Source organism: Seriola dumerili, unplaced genomic scaffold, assembly GCF_002260705.1.
Source record: "Seriola dumerili isolate Sdu_G_001 unplaced genomic scaffold, Sdu_1.0 BDQW01000024.1, whole genome shotgun sequence".
Lineage (NCBI taxonomy): Eukaryota > Metazoa > Chordata > Actinopteri > Carangiformes > Carangidae > Seriola > Seriola dumerili.
Window position 1 is genome coordinate 111,247 of NW_019174279.1, and position 24,031 is coordinate 135,277.

The 24,031-nt window shown below is 39.9% G+C and overlaps 1 protein-coding gene across 1 annotated transcript; it reads right to left on the bottom strand.

Annotated features, from left to right (window-relative positions):
• Positions 1-1,263: 1,263 nt before the first annotated feature.
• Positions 1,264-22,961, bottom strand: abcc2 (ATP binding cassette subfamily C member 2). Its single transcript, XM_022762054.1, has 32 exons — positions 22,515-22,961; positions 20,858-21,034; positions 20,135-20,281; positions 19,882-20,022; positions 19,639-19,761; positions 19,425-19,480; positions 19,089-19,344; positions 18,757-18,941; positions 16,836-17,013; positions 16,106-16,360; positions 14,197-14,262; positions 13,692-13,829; positions 13,449-13,595; positions 13,280-13,364; positions 13,094-13,160; positions 12,858-12,984; positions 11,628-11,804; positions 11,062-11,229; positions 10,610-10,793; positions 10,231-10,366; positions 9,923-10,025; positions 9,567-9,786; positions 7,576-7,730; positions 6,494-6,649; positions 6,117-6,316; positions 5,861-5,987; positions 5,614-5,715; positions 5,082-5,225; positions 3,862-4,020; positions 3,608-3,774; positions 2,731-2,925; positions 1,264-1,567 (listed from the first exon to the last, which is right to left on the bottom strand). The coding sequence occupies exons 1-32, from the start codon at positions 22,557-22,559 to the stop codon at positions 1,438-1,440; spliced, it is 4,716 nt and encodes a 1,571-aa protein (XP_022617775.1). The 5' UTR covers positions 22,560-22,961; the 3' UTR covers positions 1,264-1,437.
• Between the last annotated feature and the right edge of the window lie 1,070 nt (positions 22,962-24,031).

The following is a 24,031-nucleotide window of genomic DNA, read 5'->3' on the forward strand; positions in this document are numbered from 1 at the left end:
TTGTTACAGACACTGAGATTATTATCAGACAATTTAAAGTCATTTCAGACATTTTTGCCCTTTAGTTCTATAGATCATGACAACACTCTTACTGGCATTGTATTTGATATCATGTTCCACGGCATACACAGAATAGTAAGGAGCTGCTGTAAACCATGAACTCTACCCTACAGGGACAAAGGACCGTAATATCATCTGCATGGATAATTAAGTTAATTAGAGTATCACCAATCATGTGCCCAGTATTACAGGCTTTCAATTGCTTGGACAGATGATCAATATAACGATTAAAAAGAACTGCCCCAAAAAATTGCCCCTTGTCTGACACCATTGCTCAGCCCAAATGGGGCTGAGAAACTAATGCCCCATTTACTTGCATAGATTGGTGTGCATATCAGTAAGCCAAAATTCTCACAGTGTATTTGGGCACCCCTCTTTGTTTAAAGTTAGCAAACAGAACTGATGACTTTTTACCTCTATTTCTTTGCAATTCCCTTATCATACACGTTAGTGCTATGTTTTCTGTGGAGTTAATGAACTCATTAAATCTGTCCAACAGAATTTTGACAGCGTGAAATAAAATATAGAATAAAGTTATGAGCCTGTAATTATCTAGGCTGTCTGCCTTTCCATCTCTGCACTAATGGCTGGCATTATCAGAACAGAAAACATAGAGTCTGGTAGCCATGAATCATAACATCAATTAAATAAATAGCAAGGAGAAGAGCTATCCTCATACTGACTTATTTAAGATATTCATCAAATACAGTATACAATATAAACCACTTGCTTTTGTCACCTCGTACAAATAACCTTGGACACAGTTGAATAAGTTACTGCTGTTGCCATAACCAACAATTTCATTTTTACAGATGAAATCAATACCAAACTTATATTTTTAATTGGTGAGCTTTTTGTCCTCAAGCACAACCCCTTGTGTGGGTAGACTCTCGGTGTGTAAAAAATGTAAATGACCATCGGAATTACTAATAGAAACACAGTCACCTTTTCTGCCATCAGCATTGTTTCAACTTTATATTTACTGTACACACATGAGAGTAGCATCAATCTCCACTGCTGGTAACTATTGGCTAGAAAGCAACTAACTGTATTTCCCAAAATGTCTATTTGCTCTTTTAATGTCCCAGTCAACCAAGACAAGAAGTTTGAAATTTTACTTGAAGTTTAAGCTTAAACAACCAAGGTGGTTCTTTTCATTAAAAACAATTAAACTTAATTTGAGAAAGAATATTTATTGTTCACATATAAAAATTATTTACATCCTGAATATGATTTCTTTATATTGTTTCCTATAAATACAAATATTCCAACATTTCAAAAATCAAAGCACAATCCAGCTTTTTAAATCCAACAACAAAAACAATTTATGGAATTTCATCATTCAAAAAACAAAAGCCAAAGAAGAAAAGTGCAAATTCAGAGTGCTGTGACATCCTCTCGTGTTATCCCAGCATCCTTTGCCATAGAATAGAAAATGCCTCGTTTCTCAAGCAGGTTGCTGGGGGAGTCAAATTCCACTATTTTACCAGCATCAAGCACCATTACCCTGTGAAAGAAACACAGGCGTAAATGGTAGCCTGCAGAGCAGCATGTCATTACTGGCTGGCAGAGGAGGATCCAAGAGAGATACATTTCCTGCTCAAATGTGAAAGAGATGGATCATGTGCCCATCCATTTGTGTCAATGCAAATGTTGATGATGTGCTTGCAAATAAAAGAAAAAAGAAAAAAGAAAATATCTATTAAGTGGCATGAGGGAGAAGACAAAGCTCTAAACACGTTGCATACAATCTAGTGGTTATGGAAGCACTTTTAAAGTGTATTTTATACAGATAAAATCTATACAATAAAATGAATAAATTCATGCATTTCACTCCTACACTACCTTTCACCCCTTCTCTCATCTAGTCTATAGTGCTGCTAGTGCATCTAGGTACAAAATATCGGAGACTTTGAAGTCACACAGCTCTTTTCATGTCTGATTCTCAATACAGTTGTGCTTATAGCAGCTGAACCTCACAGCTGTGGCTTCTGTCACAACAGAGGATGAACCCTAACTGCTGGAACACCTGGCCCAGGAAACCTTACACTGAAATAGATCATTGTTTGGGACTGAAATAGAAGGCAGAGGCATGACAAATAAACTAAACAATAACAAGGAAAATTCTATCCTTAAAAGTGCTCAGAATAATAGAAAGTCAACATCTAAAATGTTTTATGACGACTGAGCAAACAACATTTGCTGATGAAGACCATGTGATATTGTAATTAGCTCTGTAATGATCAGCAAAGTGGACCTTGAGTTGAAATTGTTTTGCTACTGCTACTTTCAATGTTTCACTGTTTAAGCCAACATGGACAAAATGTCTGCTTACAATGCTAAAATGCTCAAATTAATGTATTGACAGCTCTGGAAAAACTGCGTTAGTGGACCTTGAGTTTGATTATTTTGTCGAATAACACTCTTACATATTCTGTATGTGTTGCCTAACAGAAGTCTGTCATTTTCATACAGTAATAAAAGGGAAGTGTGACAGCACAGGAGGGGTTTGCTTTATAATATTTGTTATTTTTACAAATAAATTCAAGGCCACTTGTGGGATCTTCACCATGCACAAAATAAAAAATGTATGGAGGAAGAAATAAATTTACTGTTGACAGGAGTGGCATCAGCGCTAGGACCTCAAGATTTTAAGGCACACTAACTCACCTGGAGCTGTCCATGATGCTGTGCAGGCGGTGGGCAATGGTGAGGACAGTGCAGTGTGAAAACTCCTTGCGGATGGTATTCTGAATGAGGTTGTCTGTCTCCAAGTCAACGGCTGCTGTGGCTTCATCCAGGATTAAGATACGAGACTTTCTCAGCAGTGCTCGAGCCAGACACAGCAGCTGCCTCTGTCCAACACTGGGAAGAGAGTGACGTGTTGATTTCTCAAAACAGTGTTTTTGGAGAACAGACATGAAACGAAACCACAAATAGACACCTATTAGTTCTTGCTTGAAATACGCTGAAGGGTTATTTCCCTGTTGTAGGAGATTGTAGTGCCTGGTAGCTCAAACGACTGAGCTGTGTGGGTGGTGTGCATTGACATTCAATTAGGCTTAGACTGTGCAAAACACTCAACACAAGTTAAATGACATCTGTGGATGCTGAAGGTCATCACATGGCCATGTGGTTTTAATGATTTCATTAAAACAATCTTGGTGTGTATTGCACTTGGTCGACATTTCATTTGGCAGACATATGATTGCAAATTTTACAAAAGATAGATAGAAAGATAGATAGATAGATAGATAGATAGATAGATAGATAGATAGATAGATAGATAGATAGATAGATAGATAGATAGATAGATAGATACTTTATTTATCCCCTAGTGGAAGATTGTGGAAGATTTATACATTTTTAGATGTTTGCAGGTTACAAATCAACATTTAAAATAACGCATCTACTGGGCATCAAGTATATTCTGTGCCATTTGTATCTTTACGACCCATCTGAAATAATCAGATATTCTCATTTATCTGTAATATATATCTGTAATCTTTTGTAATGTGGAAGAGCAGCATTTATTTCTATGGCCCACCTGAGGTTCTCTCCCCCCTCTGCGACTTCATGTTGTAATCTTTCCTGCAGCCCTGCCACATAGTCCTTCAGATGAGAGAGCTCCAGTACCCTCCAGATGTCCTCATCACTGAATCTGTCAAATGGATCCAGGTTCATCCTCAAGGTCCCGGAGAATAACACTGGATCCTGCACCCACAGGGTTGGATGTGTCAGCGTACCTTTTAAAACTGAACACTATGTGAGGGGTTAGTGTGTATGATTTTTTGTGCATACCTGTGGTATGATCGTGAGGCTGTTTCTCAGGTCATGTAGGCCTATTGTGGAGATATCTATATCATCCAGGCGGATGTGACCTTCAGCAGCTTCAATAATTCTAAACAGGCAGTTTGTTAGGCTTGATTTCCCAGCTCCAGTGCGGCCCACTATACCAATCTGCATGCAATGAGAGAGAGCGAGCACACAAAATACGTAATTTAACACAATGGCTTACAAATTTTTACTTTTCATGTGAGTGTTCATCTTTAAGCTTTTAGTGGAAGTTTTGTATTCTCACTGCAACACATACTGTGTTTGTGAAAGCTTTTAAAACCTGTGTCAGAACACCTAGTAATTACATTATTTTTATGTTTCCAGAAGCAGGAGCTTGATTTGTTTGGTGTGTGTCTGTATCTGTGTCTTATAAATTATATGCCTCAGTCCAAGGCAGTCAGTCGGTGAAAGAAACAAAGACAAAAGCTCTCTGACAGAGAGGTGGTTATAATCATCCCTGCTTTGTTGCAGATGCATGCTCTGTGTTGAAGCCTGTGTGCACACTGCAGACATAGTAGAACCCTGACTGACGAGCGATTCAAGCTTCATCAACAGAAAATCCAGGGAAAAATAAACCTCAGTCCAGCATGCTGCTAAGAAAAGCAATGGAGACCAGGCTGAAGTAACCAAAACATCACTATTTTCTTCCAAAGATGAAAGAGCCCCAATGAGAGGGGACAAAGGAGAAATTCAGATGCAGTTATTTTCTTTTAGACAAGTAGTTTTGCCATCACATAGAAACCGCAAAATAAACTACTCTTTTAGTTTGTAGGTCCTAAAACTGATGTCAAAGTTAAAAAAAAACTTTGTTTTACATCTAGTTTTAATGATGAACCTATTTCATGGGGTTCTTCAGGTTTTCTTGACCTAAAGTTACTAGTTATATATTTGCATATTACAACTACTTGTATTCGGTTACAGAACACTTAGGTTAGAGTTAGAGAGGTTTTTAGCTGCCTTGAAAGGAAAAAAGCATTTGCTTGAGTCCTATTTTTATCATCTAATATTTTCATGCTAATATATGCTAAATATATTTTAAGATATATTGGATGTATTTAGCTGCATACTGACATAATACTATGCATACAATACACACACACACACACACACACACACACACACACTCACACACACACACACACACACGCGGGCGCACACACACACACACACACACACACACACACCTTTTCAGTGCTGCTGATGTCACAGGTGATTCCATGCAGCACCAAGTCTAATCCAGATCTGTAACGGACCTTGTAGTTTTCAAACTGAAGCCTCCCTTCTGCGGGCCAATTCTCTGGAGGCCGAGTGTCAGTTACCCACTTAGCCTGTAGAAAGACACACACACACACACAGACACACACACAAGAGATGTGTAATGTAGTTGTCAAGGTGAGCTGTGATACGCTAGGAAAGTACCTGGATAATATGAACACATCAAAAAGCAAGAAAAAACCCAATTGAATAATCAAATGATGACGCTATCTGAACACACTTTTAAAATAAAACACACCTGTATACCTAAAGAAGAACACTTAAATGTCATCACATTTATTAAAAAAATTCAAGAAATCATGTGTTACTGGCCAGCTCTTAAACCTCAACGACTAAATGTCAGTAACTAAAGTGCATATCCTATTTTTGCAGCATGTGCCAGTGGGGGTCATGTTCCCAGAGCGATTTGTGAATGTAGAGAAAACTCTCAATTCGACATACCTCATTCTCTAGCTCGGCGTATTCACTCACTCTCTCCACGGCAACGATATTGGTCTCCAGCTCTGAGGTCATTCTCACCAGCCAGTTGAGGGTCTGCGTTACCTGCAGAGCCCCAATAGGAGAGAGGGCACTGTTTACATTGTTTGCATTGTTATAACTTATTATCATTGCACTGTAATTATTATTGCCACGAACATCATTGTTATTATCTGCAGTGTGTGTGATGTGAGTGTAACAGGGGACTGACATTAAGGGCGTAAGATATCGACAGGCCAACCAGGCCGCTGTCCAGAGAATTTCTGGAAATAACAGCAAACAGAGCCGCAAAAAACACCACCAGGTTTCCCAGGAACTCAAGACGGATGGCCAGCCATCTGTAAAGTAAACACGCACAAACAGAAATACATGCACACAGATTTAAGGGTGTCATCACTCACCAACACAATTAACCCATTAAAAAATAAATGTGTGTTGGTAATGGTTTGTGTTTGCAGTTATCTAACCTGTTTGACACTATCCACGGGTAGACACTCTTCAGGTTTTCATCAATAGTTATTTCGTTGTGTTTAAGAAACCTTTCTTGATGGCTGTAGGCTCTTATGACTGACAGGCCTGACACTGTCTCACTAAAGTGAGAGTATATGGGAGAGCGAGACACCGAGTCCAGCCGACGCAGCTGTCTTGAACTGGCTACATAGAACCGCTGGTTGTAGAGAGAGGGCAAGACGACAGATATGATTTAACTGGATTGTCTTTCAAATAGGAACAAGCCTTTCTCTCTTTAATATTCACGGTTTCTATTTCATTCTGTTAGTTTTCATGGAATTAGTCTCCTTTCTGTTTCTTAATCTTGTCTTTTACTCGCTCTTGTTCAGCTCACCTGTACAAAGTAGTAGACCAGGGCCAGAGGAATGATGATGATGGTGAAGAAAGGAGTGGCCAAACAGATGACAAACAGTGTCCCCAGTACGCCCAACAGACACAGGAGCCAGGAGCGGAAGGATTGAGGAATGGCTTCATCTATTGTGAAAATGTCCTTTAGGACCAGTGTTAGGATGGTTAGTCTCTATTAAAGGTAATTAAATATTACTATACTACTATTATTATTAACAATTACTATAGTGCTTTCAAATGATCAAGAACAGATCCAAATAGATCAAAACAATCTCATCTTGGGATGCTGTAGTTCCTGGTGGACAAGGACATATTTAAGTACACCTCAGGGGACGCCTGCGAGAACAGAAGTCTCATTAAAAAACAGCTGACTCAGAACTCTGCCTAAGTGCCAAAGAGGACCAGAGGGAACAAACACATTGGACCTGTTTTAAAGTCCTTGGTTGCCTGCCAGTTTATGACTCTCTTAAAATACTTGTTTTTAACTTCATGCTCTTGTACCAGCTCACTTTTCTGACATCATTTCAGTACCTGAACCAGAACAACATGTCAGGTCATGTGGCACTATACTGTAGTTGTTTCAAAGTGCAGGACAAAAACTTTTGGTGAGGCCGCTTTTAGTTTTTATGCTTTGAGCCCCATATATTTCATTTGTCATCATCTTTAACTTATTTTAGCTTAATCCATTTGATTGTTTTTTTTTTACTCTATATTTATGACATTTCATTTTTGTCTTCTGCATTAGTCTGAAATTGTTTTCAAATAGTTTTTACAGTTCACATTCATTCTGTTTTATTATCGTCCTTTCAGTCGTCTATAAAGCACTTTGAATTGTATGCAAAAGGTACTATGCAAATAAAGTTTGACTGACTGTTTAACTGACAGCATAAAGAATGGACATCAAGCTTAGAGGGCATCAAAAATGCTCCTTCTGTGTTGGTGGCCTCAATTTTGTCTATCAGCAGCTAATAAGAGTAATAAATGTAGAACTTCATTGGCTTCATTGATTGCAGAATCGATGCAAAATAAGAATGAAAAAAAAAATTGGATTAAATTAATTAATCTTACCTTTGCAAAGCGGTTGACCACTCTTCCAATAGGTGTAGTGTCAAAGAACACCATGGGAACACGCAGTATGTTGTTAAGTAGCCTTGAGTGCAGGATTTGAGATGCAGTAACCGAAGCATTGGCTAGGAGCAGTGTACCAAGGAACACAAAGAGGCCTGCCATGAAAGGAGAGAGTTTCTAAAATATTGCCTATAACTATACTTTCACACACAATGAAATACATTTTGCAAAAAAGTATGAATGAGGATAGTAGTACTAAACTAAAATAACTAAAATTAAGATTTAAGACTTTAAATGGAGACTAATCTAAATTTGGAGAATCACAAAGACACTTTTGTGCTGGTACTGTGAAAAAGGACAAATGTGAACAATCAGGCAAAAAAATCCCAGTGTAGTCAATAAACCTGACCTGGGCATCACGAGAAGAGGAAACTGCATTTTACCATCTTAAAACATCAGCATGGCACATCCATTAGTAAATAGTCAGGGATGTGCTAAAATAAATCCAGGCCTTTGTTATTTTCAGGTACGCTGTAACATTGTTGTTCCTCATCTTGCATGAAAAAGAATATAGTCTCACAACGTTCTCACAACGACCTTAAGTGCTCTTCACTGTTAGCTAGTCAGTTACCGTTGCTTAAATGGAGCAGCACAATAACTAAGGCAGAGTTCTGAAGTAATACACACATCATCTTAGCTGGTGTTTCATTTATGCATCTGCAGCTGATCTGCCGTAGCGATACCATCACTGAAAATCCAAAAGAGGCACTTATCACTTAAGTGAGAGGAATCTGCTGGATAAACCTGAGTAGCACTTTGGAGAGGACTTCAAAACAGAGTCTCTGTGGAAGACATAACAAGCAAGGCAGTTCACCACTAGTGACAAGCTTCAAAAATGACAGCAGCACAGTGAATCCTCAGTTCAAGCTCCTCTACTCTGATGTTCCCTGAGGGTAAGTGCTATCATCTACACTCCTGTTCACTGTTATAATCAATTTAAAATTCAACAGGACACTCAGTTCTGCACTTTTTTTTAACATCCTGACATCCTTCATCCTGTCTCTGAGGAATATTTGATTTAAACGGTATGAAATTACCATCAATTGCTAAAAACTTAATAGTAACAGAGGAGATAATTGGGTCATTAGCATGAAAATATTAGATGATAAAAATAGGACTCAAGCAAATGCTTTTTTCCTTTCAAGGCAGCTAAAAACCTCTCTAACTCTAACCTAAGGTTAATAGTTCAAATTTCTTGTTGAGAATTACATGAGAAGATGAATACAACTATCTGTGCTTGTGTGTTAAGTATAGAGATGGAGTAAGGGTGGAGTTACAGTAGTATGGACAAACAGCTAGCCTGGCTCTGCCCAAAGTTCAGAAGTATGCCTACCTGTACCATCTGTAAAGCTTAGAGCCTATTATGTTAAATTTTGTTTCATTTGTACACAAACAGACTTGAAAAAATGTCAGGTTGTGGTTGTACAGGGAGTTATGTGCTGTAATGATTCCTTGGACAGCTCTGCTATATCCGACTTGTTGCTTAACAATATGGAACAGCCTGAAAACCAAACACATGGACGCTTCCAGTCTGTTGCTTTGGGTAATTAAACCCAAATTGAACAGATACAATGTTTTATTATCAATACAAAGTATTCTAACCCTCATACAACCTAAAGTCCATTCTCTACCAGCCAACACACACGACACAAACGCAGCAGCTCCACAGCTAAGGCAAAAGCGTATTTCCCAAAATGTCAAACTATTCCTTTAATATGATATGTTAGATGTATAGAAACTCAATGTGCAGGTTGCACATAAAATACTATAAAGACATACTGGAACATGAATGTAGGAGAGACATAGAGTTTTTACTGTCAGTGGGAGGGAAAAAAAACCCCACTTTAGCTTTGAAGTTAACTGACATGAATATGAAAATATTTGCCAAATAAAAAAAGGCTCGACTGCAGTGAGTTGAACTGTTCTGTTACCTTGAGCCACTCCCAGAGCTCCGAACACTCCCACCCTGGTATCCCTCTTCCAGGCAGGGTATGTCATGTTATAGTACTCCACTGCATCATTGGTCCAGTCACTCAGCCACAGGTTCTGACCGATGAACGCAATGTTCTGGATGAAGTAAACCACGAAGACCATGACGGCATATCCCCAGCCCATGGCACGCAGGTACTGAAGGTAGACTGAGAACTTCACCTGGATGTCAAAGCAAGAAAAAATAAATAAATAAATAAAAATATCTAAGGAAACAGGTTATAATTATCAAGCTCTAATTTTGGGTCATTTGTGCTGTTGATAAAAGTATTTAGGTAGACCAACAACTTTATATCACCTGTCCTGTTTCCATGGCTTCTTTCTCTATTAGCCTCTGGCCTTTCTTTGATTCACCAATGTTCTCAGATTTTCTTATAGAACTGTTTTTTCTTAGTCTGACACTAAGAAAAAATGACAGAACAGACAAAAAAAAACAAACAAAACAATATTATAACCAGGACAATATAAAATATTGTCCTTGTTTTCTGGGCATGAGATCTTGTAATAGTGATGATTTGGTTAAGAAGGCCCCCCCCAACATTAATCCACACTCACGCACACAAACACACACAGCCTGTATCATCCACCACTTCTCTATGCTCTAACCTGCCGTTGCGCTGGCTGCGGCGGATACTAGTTTCTCTCTTCAGAGTAACAGAAACTGTGTCCTCCAAAGGAGAGTCAGGTTGCGTATCCTCTCTTTCAGGGATGAGCTCTACATCTGCAGTATCCTGGCAAGGATCTGAATAAATAGGGTCACACATTTTATTAACTTGACAGTGCTTGAGGTAACGGAGTTAATCATATAAGTATAAAATATTGGTCCATTGGTAAATACAAAGAAAGGCAAAACAGCACATCTAAATAATGCCACCCTGTATATAACTCATAATCACACAGTAGTACATATGCAGTCAGTCTTTGCATACGTCAGCAACCTGTGCAGCTCATGTCCATAATGCAGCGAGACAAAAGGGGGAGCTACCTGACTCTGACTGGGTCTGATTACTTTGCTCTCTGGCATATGTGTCTAGAAACTCAGAAAAAGCTCCTCTGCTGGCACGAAGGCTGTTGTAGGATCCGACCTCAGAAATCCTTCCATCCTGAAGGACCACTATTTCATCTACGAAAGGCAGGAAGCTCACTCCATGAGTCACCAGGATACGAGTCTGTGCAGATAAAGACACACTGGGCGTCAGCTGCAAAAACCACAATTCACTTTGGGCAATCAATAATAATAAGTAAAAACACTGTAATGTGTGTTTACCAGCAGGCCTATGGAATGACTGGAAATCACTATTTCACACCTGCCAGCTACTAATGCTACCAATACACTGTATTCAACACTTTATTATGATTTCTACCAGTCAAATCCTAGTTATTTTGAAGTGAAGAATTTAATACTGATCAATACTTTAATTGGGGTTCAGTACAAACCTTATCTTTGAGTAGTCCATTGGGTCCAATCACATTATCAAAGAGATGCTTTCCTACATGAGAGTCCACGGCAGACAAGGGGTCATCCAGTAGATAAATATCAGCCTGACTATAAGCTGCTCTGGCCAAGCTAACACGCTGCTTCTGACCCCCTGAGAGGTTGATGCCCTGATGAAAGGAGAGGAGAGGAGAGGAGAGAAGAGAAACAGCACAAGCAAAATATTAGGTTTAAACGGTTGTCTGTGTTTTTAAGCGTCCCATCAGCACTGAAACAGCATTATTATGCAACAATAGCACAACCTTGAGAAAAATAAAACTAGACATGATGTTCTCAGTCAGGGTTTTGTGAGCAAGTTCAAAGTCTCTGCAAGATGATTTCATATTTGGAAATAATGGAATCATAACACCTGATTTCAAGTACAAGCTAAAAGATGCAAAAACAGTGTAAGTAAAGGGCAATTTGACCAATAATCAATATCACAATGATTTTACATATATTCATTAATAAAAATACATCCTAACATGTTCAAATCCTCAAAACCTTAAACCCTTGAATAGATTCTCACCTTCTCACCAATCTCAGTGAGGTCTCCACCAGCCAGCAGCTCCAAGTCAGGGGCCAGGGCACAATCATGTATCACCTCCTGGAGCCTCCTTTCCTCGAGGGGAGAGCCAAACAGAATATTATCCCTCAGAGTGGCGTTTTGGATCCAGGCTTGCTGTGGCACAAATGCAAGGGAACCCTGGGGAGAAAGACATTAAGGGTCAGGCTCAGACTTTCCTGTAACGACAATATTGTCCAGCCACTTCTGTGAAGAATGGGTACAATAAGCTTTAACTTTCTTTTGCAATGGAGTTGGCCATGGACTAAAGAGCTGTAGACTTTTACATTGTATATAGCCGCCTCTATTGAAAACATAACTGCTGACTAAAAGACAGCTGAAGTTCTTACAACTGGTCAGGTGGAATTTAGAATAAGAGTTTTATAATTTCAAGAAAAGAAAGATTTACGGAGTGGAAATATTTTTTACTAACACACAGCTATTTTACAAGAGATAGCTCGATTTTTCATATTTTGCTTGATGGGTTCTTTATTCTGCTGATGTAAAATGGATCAATCTCCCTTTAAGCCTAAAACTGATCACACTTCTTCAAAGTGTCCTTGAAAAGATGTTTTTTCAGTAATTTGTAGCCTGATTAATTTCATGACGAGATCTCGGAACATGTCAGCTGTGCATCTTGTCAGGTTTGGCGGTAGGTAGGGGTCCATTTCTGGTCGGTTCGTTCTGTCAGGGTTTGCGAGGTAAGTTGGACCCAAATGCAACCAACACACGGGAGACGGTGCAGGCAGGTTTATTTAACACACGTGAACGTGACATGAACAGACATGAACAAACCCTGAACTAAACAGAAAGACAACAGACGAACCGACACAGACAAAGGGGAGCACAAAGACAAAACAAAACTAACAAAAAGTGTCTGCTATGGCAAAACATGACACATCTCTGCTGTTGTATGTATGCTTTGTTTCGACTAGTGTCATTGTTTCATGTAGTTTGTTGTATGTTGGAGGACATTAAGCCTTTTAGGATTTGTTGTTTATTATAGTCTTTTAATCCTCAATGATTGTAATTACTGCTGCGCAAAGGAATTCTGAATTTTCAATTGTCAAATAAATAAAAAAAAAAATGTATCAATTGAAACCATTTGAAAACATTTTCTTTTGTGTGCACATTACTTGGTTGAACACACTTTTAATTGCTAGACAGACATGAAGACAAAAAATGATGCGTCACCCGAATGTTGATAAAGCCTTTGGTGCTGTGCATCTCTCCCAGGAGAGCTGACATGAGAGAGGACTTTCCTGAGCCCACAGCTCCCACCACTGCTACCAACCGACCCGGCTTAATGTCTAAGGACACACTGGAAAACACACACAGAGGTAATGTGGTCAAAAAAACAGTAAAAGACAAACATATTTTTTTGCGTAATATCCAAATACGTAATTTTGTGTCTGACGAAACAGACATACTTTTTCAGCAGAGGCTCAGCATCTCTTTCCCAAGCAAAGGAACCATCACATACGCTGATAGCAGAGTCTAACAGATGAAAAGAGATGCACAGAGAAGACAGATTAACTGCACATGTACCAAAAAATCCGTTAATAATCTTTGCTGCTCAGCAGAGGAGCAGGAGTGAACGCTGATGGTGAACATACTGAAACTGGGATCATGCTGCACAATGTCGCTCTCAATGTCGTCACCTCCGAGAAACTTCTCAAGGCGCTTCCTGGATACTGTTGTCTGAAGTGAAAAAAAATACAGGTTAACGGGCTATGGGCATAGGTTTGGTATGTGAGTATGTACTGTGAGTTGTTGCTCTCTTACTTGCACAATTGCAGCAATGAGCATGGGCAGCATGGCCAGGGGAAATCGGAGGATGTTGAAAAGCGAGATGGAGGTGAAAGCTTTCTCAGCCGTCAACACATTCTCTGAGCTCACCCCTACAAACACTGCAAATGTGGCCAAAGAAACCTGTGGCCAAAGAAAAGTGTGAGAAAAAGGATTTGCAAAGACTTTCTTTAGTCAGCCGCTTCTCATCTTTTTGTGACGCTTCTTCACAGGACTCACCAGAGCTGGAGCGCAGCTGAAAATGAAAGTAGAGACAGACGACAGGTAGGCAAACTTCCTCATGACATTCAGTTCTTGCCCCCTAATGCTTTCCACCTGCACCTGAAAGGATGGCTCCCATGCATACAGCTTCAGAATCTGGGGGGAGGAGAAAGACGGATGGGGGGACGAGGGAGGAGAGGGCATTGTGGAGGACATGGAAAAGGAAGGGTGGGGAACAGAGGAATAGCATTCATATCTTATGTAGTCAATGCCAATAAACCACAGGTGGTGGATGCAGTACAATAGAAGGAACAGCGGACTAACATTTCAGCTTTTTCCTCAAGCATAAAAGCCTTTCATCTGAGGAAGGGGCCTCACTTAGAGTCCCCCCACCCCACCACTCCACCTGAACTATTTATCAGAAAAAGAAAAGCAGCAGAGGTGGTAATCTTACACCAATTACCATGGATGGGGGGGGGGGGGTATTATAAACTCCATGAATACCCTGAATAAAGGCACTCACCTTGATCCCATTGAGTATTTCATTCATGATTTTCAGTCTCTTGTCTTTGAACTTCATGTTCTCTATCTGAAAAGAGACTCATGTTAAAAAGATCATACAGGAAAATAACAAAAACATGTGACAGTAAATGCAGCCAGGAAGAAAGGTTTTAATACAATCAATGAGCAGCACACCTCATTTTTTCTCAAAGCTCAAAGCATATTTCTTTGAAAATGTCAAATTACAAATTATATTGGGAACATGCAGTGAAATGCAGGCTTGGCTCCCCCCTGCCTTTAAATTACCCAATCAAAAGAAGAATACTGCCTACCAAGAAATTTGACTTAGCACTTGTATTGTGTACTGTGACTGCAAAATGCACACAGCTTTCATTCACTTGACAGAAAATTTAAAGAGGCTTTTAATAGAATTGATGGAATACAGAGGAAACATGATTATCGGGAAAACTGCACAATGCAGTAATACATGCAGTACGTACAGTCTGAAAACTTTTTTTTTCAATTGGTTAAGGTGCATATTTGGTCTCATGTACTCTAACAATGGACATACAGAAGTAAACAGCATGAGCTGTTACAAAACCATTCCCTTATGATTAAGGGCGTAGGTTTGCATATGGACGGTAATGATGCTAGCTCCATGCATAATTGTTGACATTCCTCAGCTCAGGCCTCTATGCTTCCGTTTGATTCTGTCACCTCTGTTTGCAGAGGGAATATAATTAGTGACAGGTTCCACATGCACAACCTTGTTGTCCATGTAAATGGATTGGGGTTTAATCTCTGTGTCATTTTTACTACCAGTGTACAAAGACTTGAGTTTAAGCTTTTGTAAAAGACAAAACACTTTTTTGGTGTTTTATTTGAAGTTTTGATATCCATAAGAAGATATATTTGTGGTTTTAAGCAACAAAAATCATCTCTATCTAGTTTTACTTCTCCTCTCTCTGGAGCTCTAGCAACAACAGGTTGATAAGCCAATCAGAAGAGAGGCACCAAGCCTCTCCTCTGGTTGGCTGACTGTTTTCTGAGTGATTAACTAAAAATGTAGCAGATTTCAGGTTAACACTTATATAAACCAAATGCTGCAAGGTTGGATGGTGGGAACGGGTGGGCCAGGTTTGGGGTGACTGCTTTGTTGTGACATCATAAAGCTATGGAAGTCCTGACGGCTCTTTTTACGCATAGACTGTAAGGCAGAGTTTCTGAATACAGCTTATGTGAATTTTTCTGTGGTCTGAAGCTTTGATACTTTCACATTTTTAATATAGACCCGAGACCAGCTTTATAATAAAAAAAGACATGGAAATTTCACAATATGAGACTTTTAAATTGTGATTATGTCATTATTTGGCAGAAAGTAGAGACAGTGGCTTCCTGTTTTTTAATTTTGAACTTTGAATATTTTTGTCAATGTTTCTGTGCTTTCAGTATGTCTCTATGTTGTTTGAATAATCAGTACAATAAAGAGTCAAGAGCTGACAAATTATTAAAAATAATGGAGCTAGTTATTCTCCCAGTTGTTTCTAAAGTCTAAACATAGCAGACCATGTATGTACATGTCTAATAGAATGATGGAAACTGTTGAAGAAATGATAAAACAGGGACAAGTGAATCTGAAGATCTTGTGCTTTTATTTTGTACTTTTTAGGAAAGTGATTGTACTGAGAATTTATATTTCACCACCTCAACCGTTGCATGTAGGTAAATTGTACAAATCCTGGTGTAATGTGTTACTTTTTAGTGTGCCATATTTTCTAATTCAGTGATGTTGTTATTCAGTATTACTAATGACATTCAAGTATTTAAGTTTTATTAAACCCTAACTACAATTGTGGTATATTATTTTTGTGAAACACAGTACACTATTTTCTGAAGCTGTAACAACTGTATGTGTGTGCAATTCTACTAACCTGGATTTTTCTGGCCTTGGTGGCTAGCAGTCCATTGATCGGCACCATTAACACCATGACTGCCAGTCCTGCCAACACAGAAGGGCCTAACTCCAGCCACAAAAATGCAATGGCCATGATTATCTGCAGAGGGCAGGACCAGAGCAGGTGGATGAAGTTGGTCACATCGTTGAAGCGCTGTGCGTCGGCTGACATCAGGTTCACTGTTTCCCCAACCGTTGACTCTTTACGAGTGTCATTAGACACAACCAATGCCTTGGAGGAGGAATAAAGGAGGAACAGCAGGGAGAGATTTTAAAATGTAATAAAATTGTAAATGATAAAAGATACAGAACCAACAAAAAATATATTTTTCTTTGAATTCTCACTCTTGACTGGTGGTGTGCAGTTATGACGTTATCCAAAAGTATGAGTAATTGAATAGCTCAGGTTGGAAACACGAGAGACTGAGGTAAAGTATTTCCAGGCAGGAAATGTTCTTTTTTTCAGTGTTAGGTATGTTGTGGTCCCATGTTGATAAAAGTGATTTTTCACTCATACAGCTGACAAATTAGCATTTTATTTCGGAACAGGCATGGTCAGCAGGGCTGGCATTATCTTCGCCTTGCGTATGTGTGTCTGTCATCATGGCAAAATGTGGCCCTGGAGACACCTACTGTAGCTTAAACTACCAGAGGCAGTCCTGAGTATTGTGGCAGGTCTGTGGAGAGGTTTTGTCACATGATTTTACCTTTTTGTACACAGCAGCCATGATGGCAGTGCGAACTTTCATCCCCAGCACAAAGCAGCGCTGGAAGTACTGCTGCAGGAACAGAGACTGCAGAATGGCCACCACTAGCAGCAGCACTGCATACAGATAGCCTTCCCAGGTATATCTGGATTTGTCCTGAGTGAAGGAGACCATCAATCTAGCAACAGAGAAAAAGTTAGTTAATGGGGAAGCTCAGCACAGACTTTCCAGGATCTAACTGTTGCTGATGATTCTTAATTAAACAGAAATGGGTTGCCACAGGGTCCTATCCTTGGTCCGTTGCTTTTAACATAATACATAAATAATGGATTTGTTCCTAATCAGTAACGTCCATTGTTGCTGATGATACAAATTTACATGCCCCAGGATCTAGCGCAGACCCTGACTCATCTTCAGACTTCCGATTATCACTCCCTAACGACAGACTAGTTTTAAATCCACCTCCTCCAGTGACTCATAATCCTGCCATTAAAACTTTACATGGCACCCATATTGCTCTTGCTGAGTCATACAAATATTTGACAGTAGACAATCATTCAGGATTCATATTCAACATTTGATTTAAAAATTAGGCTTCGTGTATAGAATGAAATGATGTCTGTCTTCCTCCAACAGTAAAACTATTGCACAGTCAACCTTAACGTCTGTCCTTGACTGATATTCTGTATTGTCATGCTGCCCCATCTACACTCCAGCACTTAAACCCTGTGTATCATAGTGCACTACACTTTATCACAAATGACAAAGATCGTACTCATCTTTGTTCTCTGTATCACACAGTGGGTTGGACCTCCCTACAGTCAAGAAGGAATGTCAGTCATTTATAAAGCTCCACTGTTGAAGCTTCCAAACTACGTGACATCTCTTCTCTCCTTTCAATCTGGTTCGAACTGGTTTCGGGTACCATGTGCTGTTTAAATGGACCAAACTGCCCTCAAAATAGAGCCGTACATTTCCCTTGGAGATTTTAATGCTTTATCTTGTGCCTTTTATTACGATTCTTGTTTTTCTTATCACCTTGTTTCTCAGTTCCTTGTGTAATTGTGCCATTTTTGTTTTGTTGATTGTGTTCTTGTAATTGTTTCTTGTTCTCAGGTCTCATTTTGTAAAGAGATCTTTACACTAAATATTGTGAAGTATTACTACATTTTCCCTCATTTTGCCTCCCATTTACTTCTTTTCTCACAATTTCCTCTCCCCCTGTGAGCTAGTGTTATCAGTTGATGTTTAAGCTAACCAGTATTAAATAGCTAAACTCAAGGGTTAGATGATTCACAAGCACACAACATGTATACTGCTTTGAAGGGGAACAATGAGTTCACACATCAGAGTCTGTTTACAGATTTTGGGGACTAGTACTGCATCTACATATGTGAAATAAGTTATATAAAGGCTTTTGTGGCTCTAGAAGAAGTTGTGTAAAGTCTGATAAGTTGTCTCAAATGACGCCACTTGTGTCAGCATCAACAGAAGCTGAAGATGACAAGGAAAACAAATGACATCTCTGGTTCTGCTGCATTATTTTTTTTTTTTTAAGCTGTTCATCATTAATTCAATTGACTCTTTGCTACAAGGTCGAAGTGAAAAACAAAGATTCCTATCCTGAGTTTCCCCTACATACAGACTCTGTGTTAATGATTGCAGACAATGGTGACAGAGTGAAACAGTAAACAGAAAACATTACTTTGTTGACAGCGATGCAGACTGACTTTTCAGATTCAAGGTTTGTCAGCGGGGTATGATTTTTAAGGAACAATGAAATCATTTAAAAACATCAGTCTATAAAAAACTGTAAACACATTCATCTGCAAGGCAAATTAGCTGCTCATAAGACAACTGGAGAAAATCACTATCAATATCCGGTCGCTGATGAGAGGATTTTATTTAAACTTTAACTCACTTCAGGAGTTGAGGACTGACGAAAGCCAACAGGTCCTGCAGGAGTTTGAACACGGCAGATTCGAAGAGCACCCCTTTGAAGGTCTTGTAAATAGTGGTAATCAGCCATGAGTTGGGATAGTCCTCTTCTTCCTTCTTTTTGTCCTTTTTCTTCTTCTTTTCATCTTTTTTCTTTCCCTTTTCCTCCTAAAGAAGAGTATTGTTTGAGCGCACATTGCCATTCATATTCAGCAACAATAAATCTGAGACATTTATTAAAAATAAAATCCATCTGGAATGGAAAAGAATGCACTGTATATGTGTGTTCAGTGTTTTTTCTCTGCACACTCTCACCATCATCAACACATCCTGACTGATGCCTTTCCCCAGACCATTGGAGAGGCCATTCTGAAAGGCAACATCCTGGGCTTTGTCTCTGTTCTTATGCCATTTCTTCTTCATCTGCGTTTGGAAGCGGACCCGAGCTGCGGCCAACTCCGGCTGCATGAAATTCTGGAAGCGCTGGTTGATGTAAGCAGTGGTGTCTGTCTCGTTTAGCTCCCACATGTCCTCCTGAATCAGGGGCCGCTTGTAGCCTTTAATCACCATGCTGGAGAGATGAGGAGAAGTTGGAAGTCAATGGCGTAGACGTGCGGGCGTATGCTCGGACTCAAGCAACTTTTAACTTACCTGTTAAACCAGTTGAATGTGATTCTGCTCAAAAATGCTGCACCTGCCTCGGGATTCTGTGGATAGCAACAATAAATAAAAAAAATAAAAATACAAAAAACAGCACACAGATGGATTATGTTCACAGCAGGCTGAGGCAATGAGGGTTCTGCATATTACATTATTATGAACTTGACAGTGATGAAAAAAGGCTTTCATCTGGGTGCCTAGGTACCTTTTTTACATGCTCCTCAGCCTCTGGAGAGATATCAGCCACAGCAGAGAGAAGAAGTGCAATCACTTCCAGGCCAAAGGAAATGTAGAAAAGGCAGAAACGAGGAAGATCACTGATCTCTCCCTGATGGTTGGAAGACACGTGTTCAAGGGTGAGGAAGGCGCATTATGTATGAGTAAAATTAGCAGTTTTCAGCTACTCGACTTCCCGACTTGATGATTGAACGTTTTTTTTTGCTCCTACCTGCCTGAGCGCTTCTCGTAGGAGGGTCTGGAAAGGGAAGACGTCGCACAGAACAAGGAGCAACCAGAAGAGGAAGAGAGTGGCCGAGTCCACCGCTCCTTCCCTTCGCCTCACTCCCTCCTGGCACAACAGCAGAAGGATCTAACAAAGAAGACATGGCAGAACTTAAAAAAAAACAAACAAAAAAAAAAACATAATCTTTTCATCTTGACCTCCTGAGCAGATAAAGAAATGTAAAACCTGTTATATTTACCCACGTGACAGCATACAGGACAGGGTTTGCATAGTATACACCAGGATGTTTCACTGTTGACGGTGGGTCTTTGCTTGGACCATAATCCTCTCCCAGTGTGACTGCCAGGGCCGCTATGGCCGTCAGCAACAACAGAGACACCACAAGCTGAGGGGAGGGGACAGGGATGTGAGAGTGTTTTGCCTTTTGTTCATCCACTTGTTTGTTTGACCTTCACTGTGCAGAGTCAGACACTAGAAGGTAAAATTTCTCCATGCTCAACTTGAATCTCGGTTTAAAACGTGTACATACATGTGTGGTTTTGTGTCATCACAACGAGTTGAAGAGGCAGTGCAGGTGCAGGAGACACTTGAACTTTTGAAACTAAAAACATTTGCTCATTCATAGACTCTGCATTTTTTTTAAAGAGTGGGAAGTGTAATTTTAAGAATATTTAAATATGTAATTGAACTGTTATTGTAATGTTATAATTCCAAGCAGAGTATCATCATACACTGTACCATATAAATTATATGTCTAAAAACAAAAACTGGAGAGGATCTTTAAATACAAAATACAAATAAGCCTACTGAGGAAGGAATTTAACTGTATCTTTGACCTCTTGTGCCAAGATTTCTTAATGGATATTTGTTGCTTGCGTTAATCAGCTCCCTCTTCTTCCCTCTCATATTATGCCTGGAACACTGTGCTTGTTTGTTTCTTTTTGCTTGCTGTGTGTGTTACCTGCTTGAAGAGGTAGCTCTTGGACAGGTGTTTTGTGTTCACTTGTGTCCTTCTGCAGAGAGACACCAGGTGCCACGGGGCACAGAGCCACAGGAACCCCAGAGGGATCCAGACCAGCGCCGTCTGCTCCACACATACTGGGAGATCTGGGTCCTCTCTATCCACATATGAAGCATTCTGAAGTGCACACACAAACAAACAAACACACACACACACACACACACACACACACACACACACACATTCATCACACAAGGATAACAGAATTCTTACAAAATCATGCTGCCCGCATAATCTGCAAATGCAATACAAACACACTCCCATCCGTGTACCTCCGGAGCTTGTGCAATATTACACCGCAGGGACACCAAACAACTCCCTAATTAGAAATTTAATCAACAGCCACTCACATGTGATTAAATCCTTAGTCCCTGCTCACTATTTACAGCAGCAGGTGTAAAGCGCACTCCTGGAGAGGTTAACAATGGAGACCTGCCTCTCCATCTAATGGACCGATAGGAACGTGGTGTGAGAGGAGCTGAACACTGAGGAGTTTAATGTGCTATAAAAACAAATGACCCTGACAGAGAACAGAAAATTGCATTTATTAGCGTTTCTAGCACTTTAAATTATTGCCGTCTTCTCGGACAGCAACCTGTTATTAGATGAAGTCTTGTTCCATTTCACAGGCTACATTAGTGATACAAGCTCCAGGAGGGAATGTAGCAGTACGAGCTGGAAGAGATGTGTGTATGTGTATGTGTGTTTTAGACAGCACATGGAGGTGTTTATCTGTGTGGATGCTTTTAGTGGATACATTTCCCCATGAGGAAAGCACAATCTGTACTGTTTTTTTTTCAATTAGCTAACAGTTATCAAAAGAAGTGAAATGGTGATGCATGCAAATGTCTTGTGTCTGACCAAAAGTCCAAATCCCAAATGTATTCAGTTTAACAAGAAGAAGAAAAGCAGCAAATCCTCTCATTACGAAGCTGAAACCAGAGAACGTGTATGCAATTTTCACCATTTTGTTATTATCAGTTAAATTCATTAAATATACTTGAGAAGGGTTTGTTTATCTTACAGTCACAGGGATCCAGAGTTGCAGCTCATAAACATATCCTGTAGGGATTTTACATGCTGAGTCATGTCTTACTTAAGGACAGTCACATGTTCACTGAGCTCACTGTGTACAGGGGTTGAAAACATAAAATGCTTTCACATAAAAGTGCTAAAACATCCTCTTTGTCCTTTAACATAATCTTCCTCACACATTCCTTAGCTGAAATGTTTTATAAATAACCGTCCCAGCTACAGTATGTCATGGTGCGAAGGATTGACATGACAATATGTAAAATAACAGTTTCTTGACTCTTCTTGAGGTGATAATTTCTATGTCATGACACAAAATAATAGAGAGATGTTGTATTGTCATGTATTACAGCGTACGGGTGTTATCATTTCCATCCTCTGTTCTTCTCCAGTTACATTAAGTGAAATTACAGCACAGGTTATTGATCATATGTGCGTCAAACGTTTTTTCTGTGTTTTCATTTTGAAAGTCGAAAGTGAGTCTAAAGTGAAGCCAACTGATCACAATTTCCCTCAGCTCCCAGCCTCTCTCCTCCGCTGCATTAGCTCTGGTTGCTGAACTCACCCAGAAAATGGACCCACAGTATTCCTCCAAGGCTGCGGCACACATGGTCCACGCTGATGGCTTCAGTTGCTCTTAGATGACCAGACAACCAGGCGCCTCTTGCCCTCTGCTCAGCGGCTGCTGAGGTTGACTGGAACGCTCCTACTCTCTGCCCACCCACACCCCAGAGACAATCACAGGACGTAACTCTGAGGGACTTTGAGCCATGAGGCTTTTAAGCTGAAAGAAAAACTTGGAACGTCCTTGTGCAGAGAAAATATATTAGTATGCCAAAAATGTACTGATTTAATGCTGGAGAGCAGGTGGGTTATTGCTTATTTCAGTCTTCACTTCATTTTTTTTCAGGCAGAAGGTTATTGAGGTTTATCTTCCAGTGGTCCTCAGTGGCTTGTTTCACATCTGCAAGAATCACACACATGAAGTCCTCCTGATGTAAATGAAAGAACTTAACTGCTGTAGTCAGAGTCATTGAGAAAATCCAGCTTTGTACCGGCCCACAGACACTCCTCAATGCTCAGAAGCGTCTAAAGTTCAACATTTCTGTCATGTAAGAAGAAAAAGAGAGCGGCAGAGGGGCTTGCATAAGTATTCCTCTAGTGTTTTTCCTGTGTTAGGGAGACAGCCCACCAAAAAAAGGGAATGTGTTGGGAGGGGGGGATGGGTTTGCGCTCATTAGACCCCTTTTCCTGTTATGTTTCCAACTCTCCTCTGCATGCTTTCACTCACTCTGGACCATTTTTCGGATCTCAAGTCACATCAGATTAATTTCAGGCAGTCATTCATTCGAATGAGGTTGTTGGGCTGAAGGTCCTGAAATGTGATTTTCTGTTGCCTCTTCTGCTCAGAAGGAGGAATTTTTTACTGCTAAACCAAAGAACATGCTGTATACTAGAGATTCAAGTCAAAAAGAAGAGAAGCAGATAAAGTTCACTAGTCAGACCAAGTTAAGATCACTGTAGCCTGAAGCGACCAGACGGTACAGTATGTGACCAAAAACAAAACTTGTGCGTTACTGTGCAAAACCTCGGGTTTACGTGCAATGCTGAAGTTGGGTTTTTTTTTTCCTTGGACAGGCTACTCCAGAGGTAAATTGCTACCAGACACTAGTTCAACACAAACCACAGGAACTAAGATATTTACTGCAGGTTTGCACGTGAGTACAAAGAGAAAGGAGCACTTTGTATGAGAGGGAGTCGACAGCATTGTTTTGCTGAAGTTATGATCCATGGGATGTCTCTCTGCATTAAAGGTGGTCAAGTCGAAGCACAGCGGCATCTTTTCAGCTTTATACAATGGTCCATGTCTTAATTACTGACAAGCAACTTTAACAAAAACAGATCTTCTCAACAACCTGACATATGTAGTGTCAGTGAGGAAAACACAGATGTGTCAAAGACAATACTCAGCATGGCCGACGGAAACTTGCTGTGTAGAAAAGTGACTCATTTACAGTGCTCCAAATACAACTTTTATTAGCAATAAAGAACGTGTGTGAAAACTATCTCACCGACTGTGAT

Coding starts and splice junctions, on each gene's coding strand:
- abcc2 (XM_022762054.1), bottom strand. CDS start 22,559: ATGTGTGCCGCAGCCTTGGAGGAATACTGTGGGTCCATTTTCTGG. Junction 13,830..14,196: donor AAATACTCAATGGGATCAAG/GTGAGTGCCTTT, acceptor TCCTCCCCCCAG/ATTCTGAAGCTGTATGCATG. Junction 13,596..13,691: donor TCAGCTGCGCTCCAGCTCTG/GTGAGTCCTGTG, acceptor CTTTGGCCACAG/GTTTCTTTGGCCACATTTGC.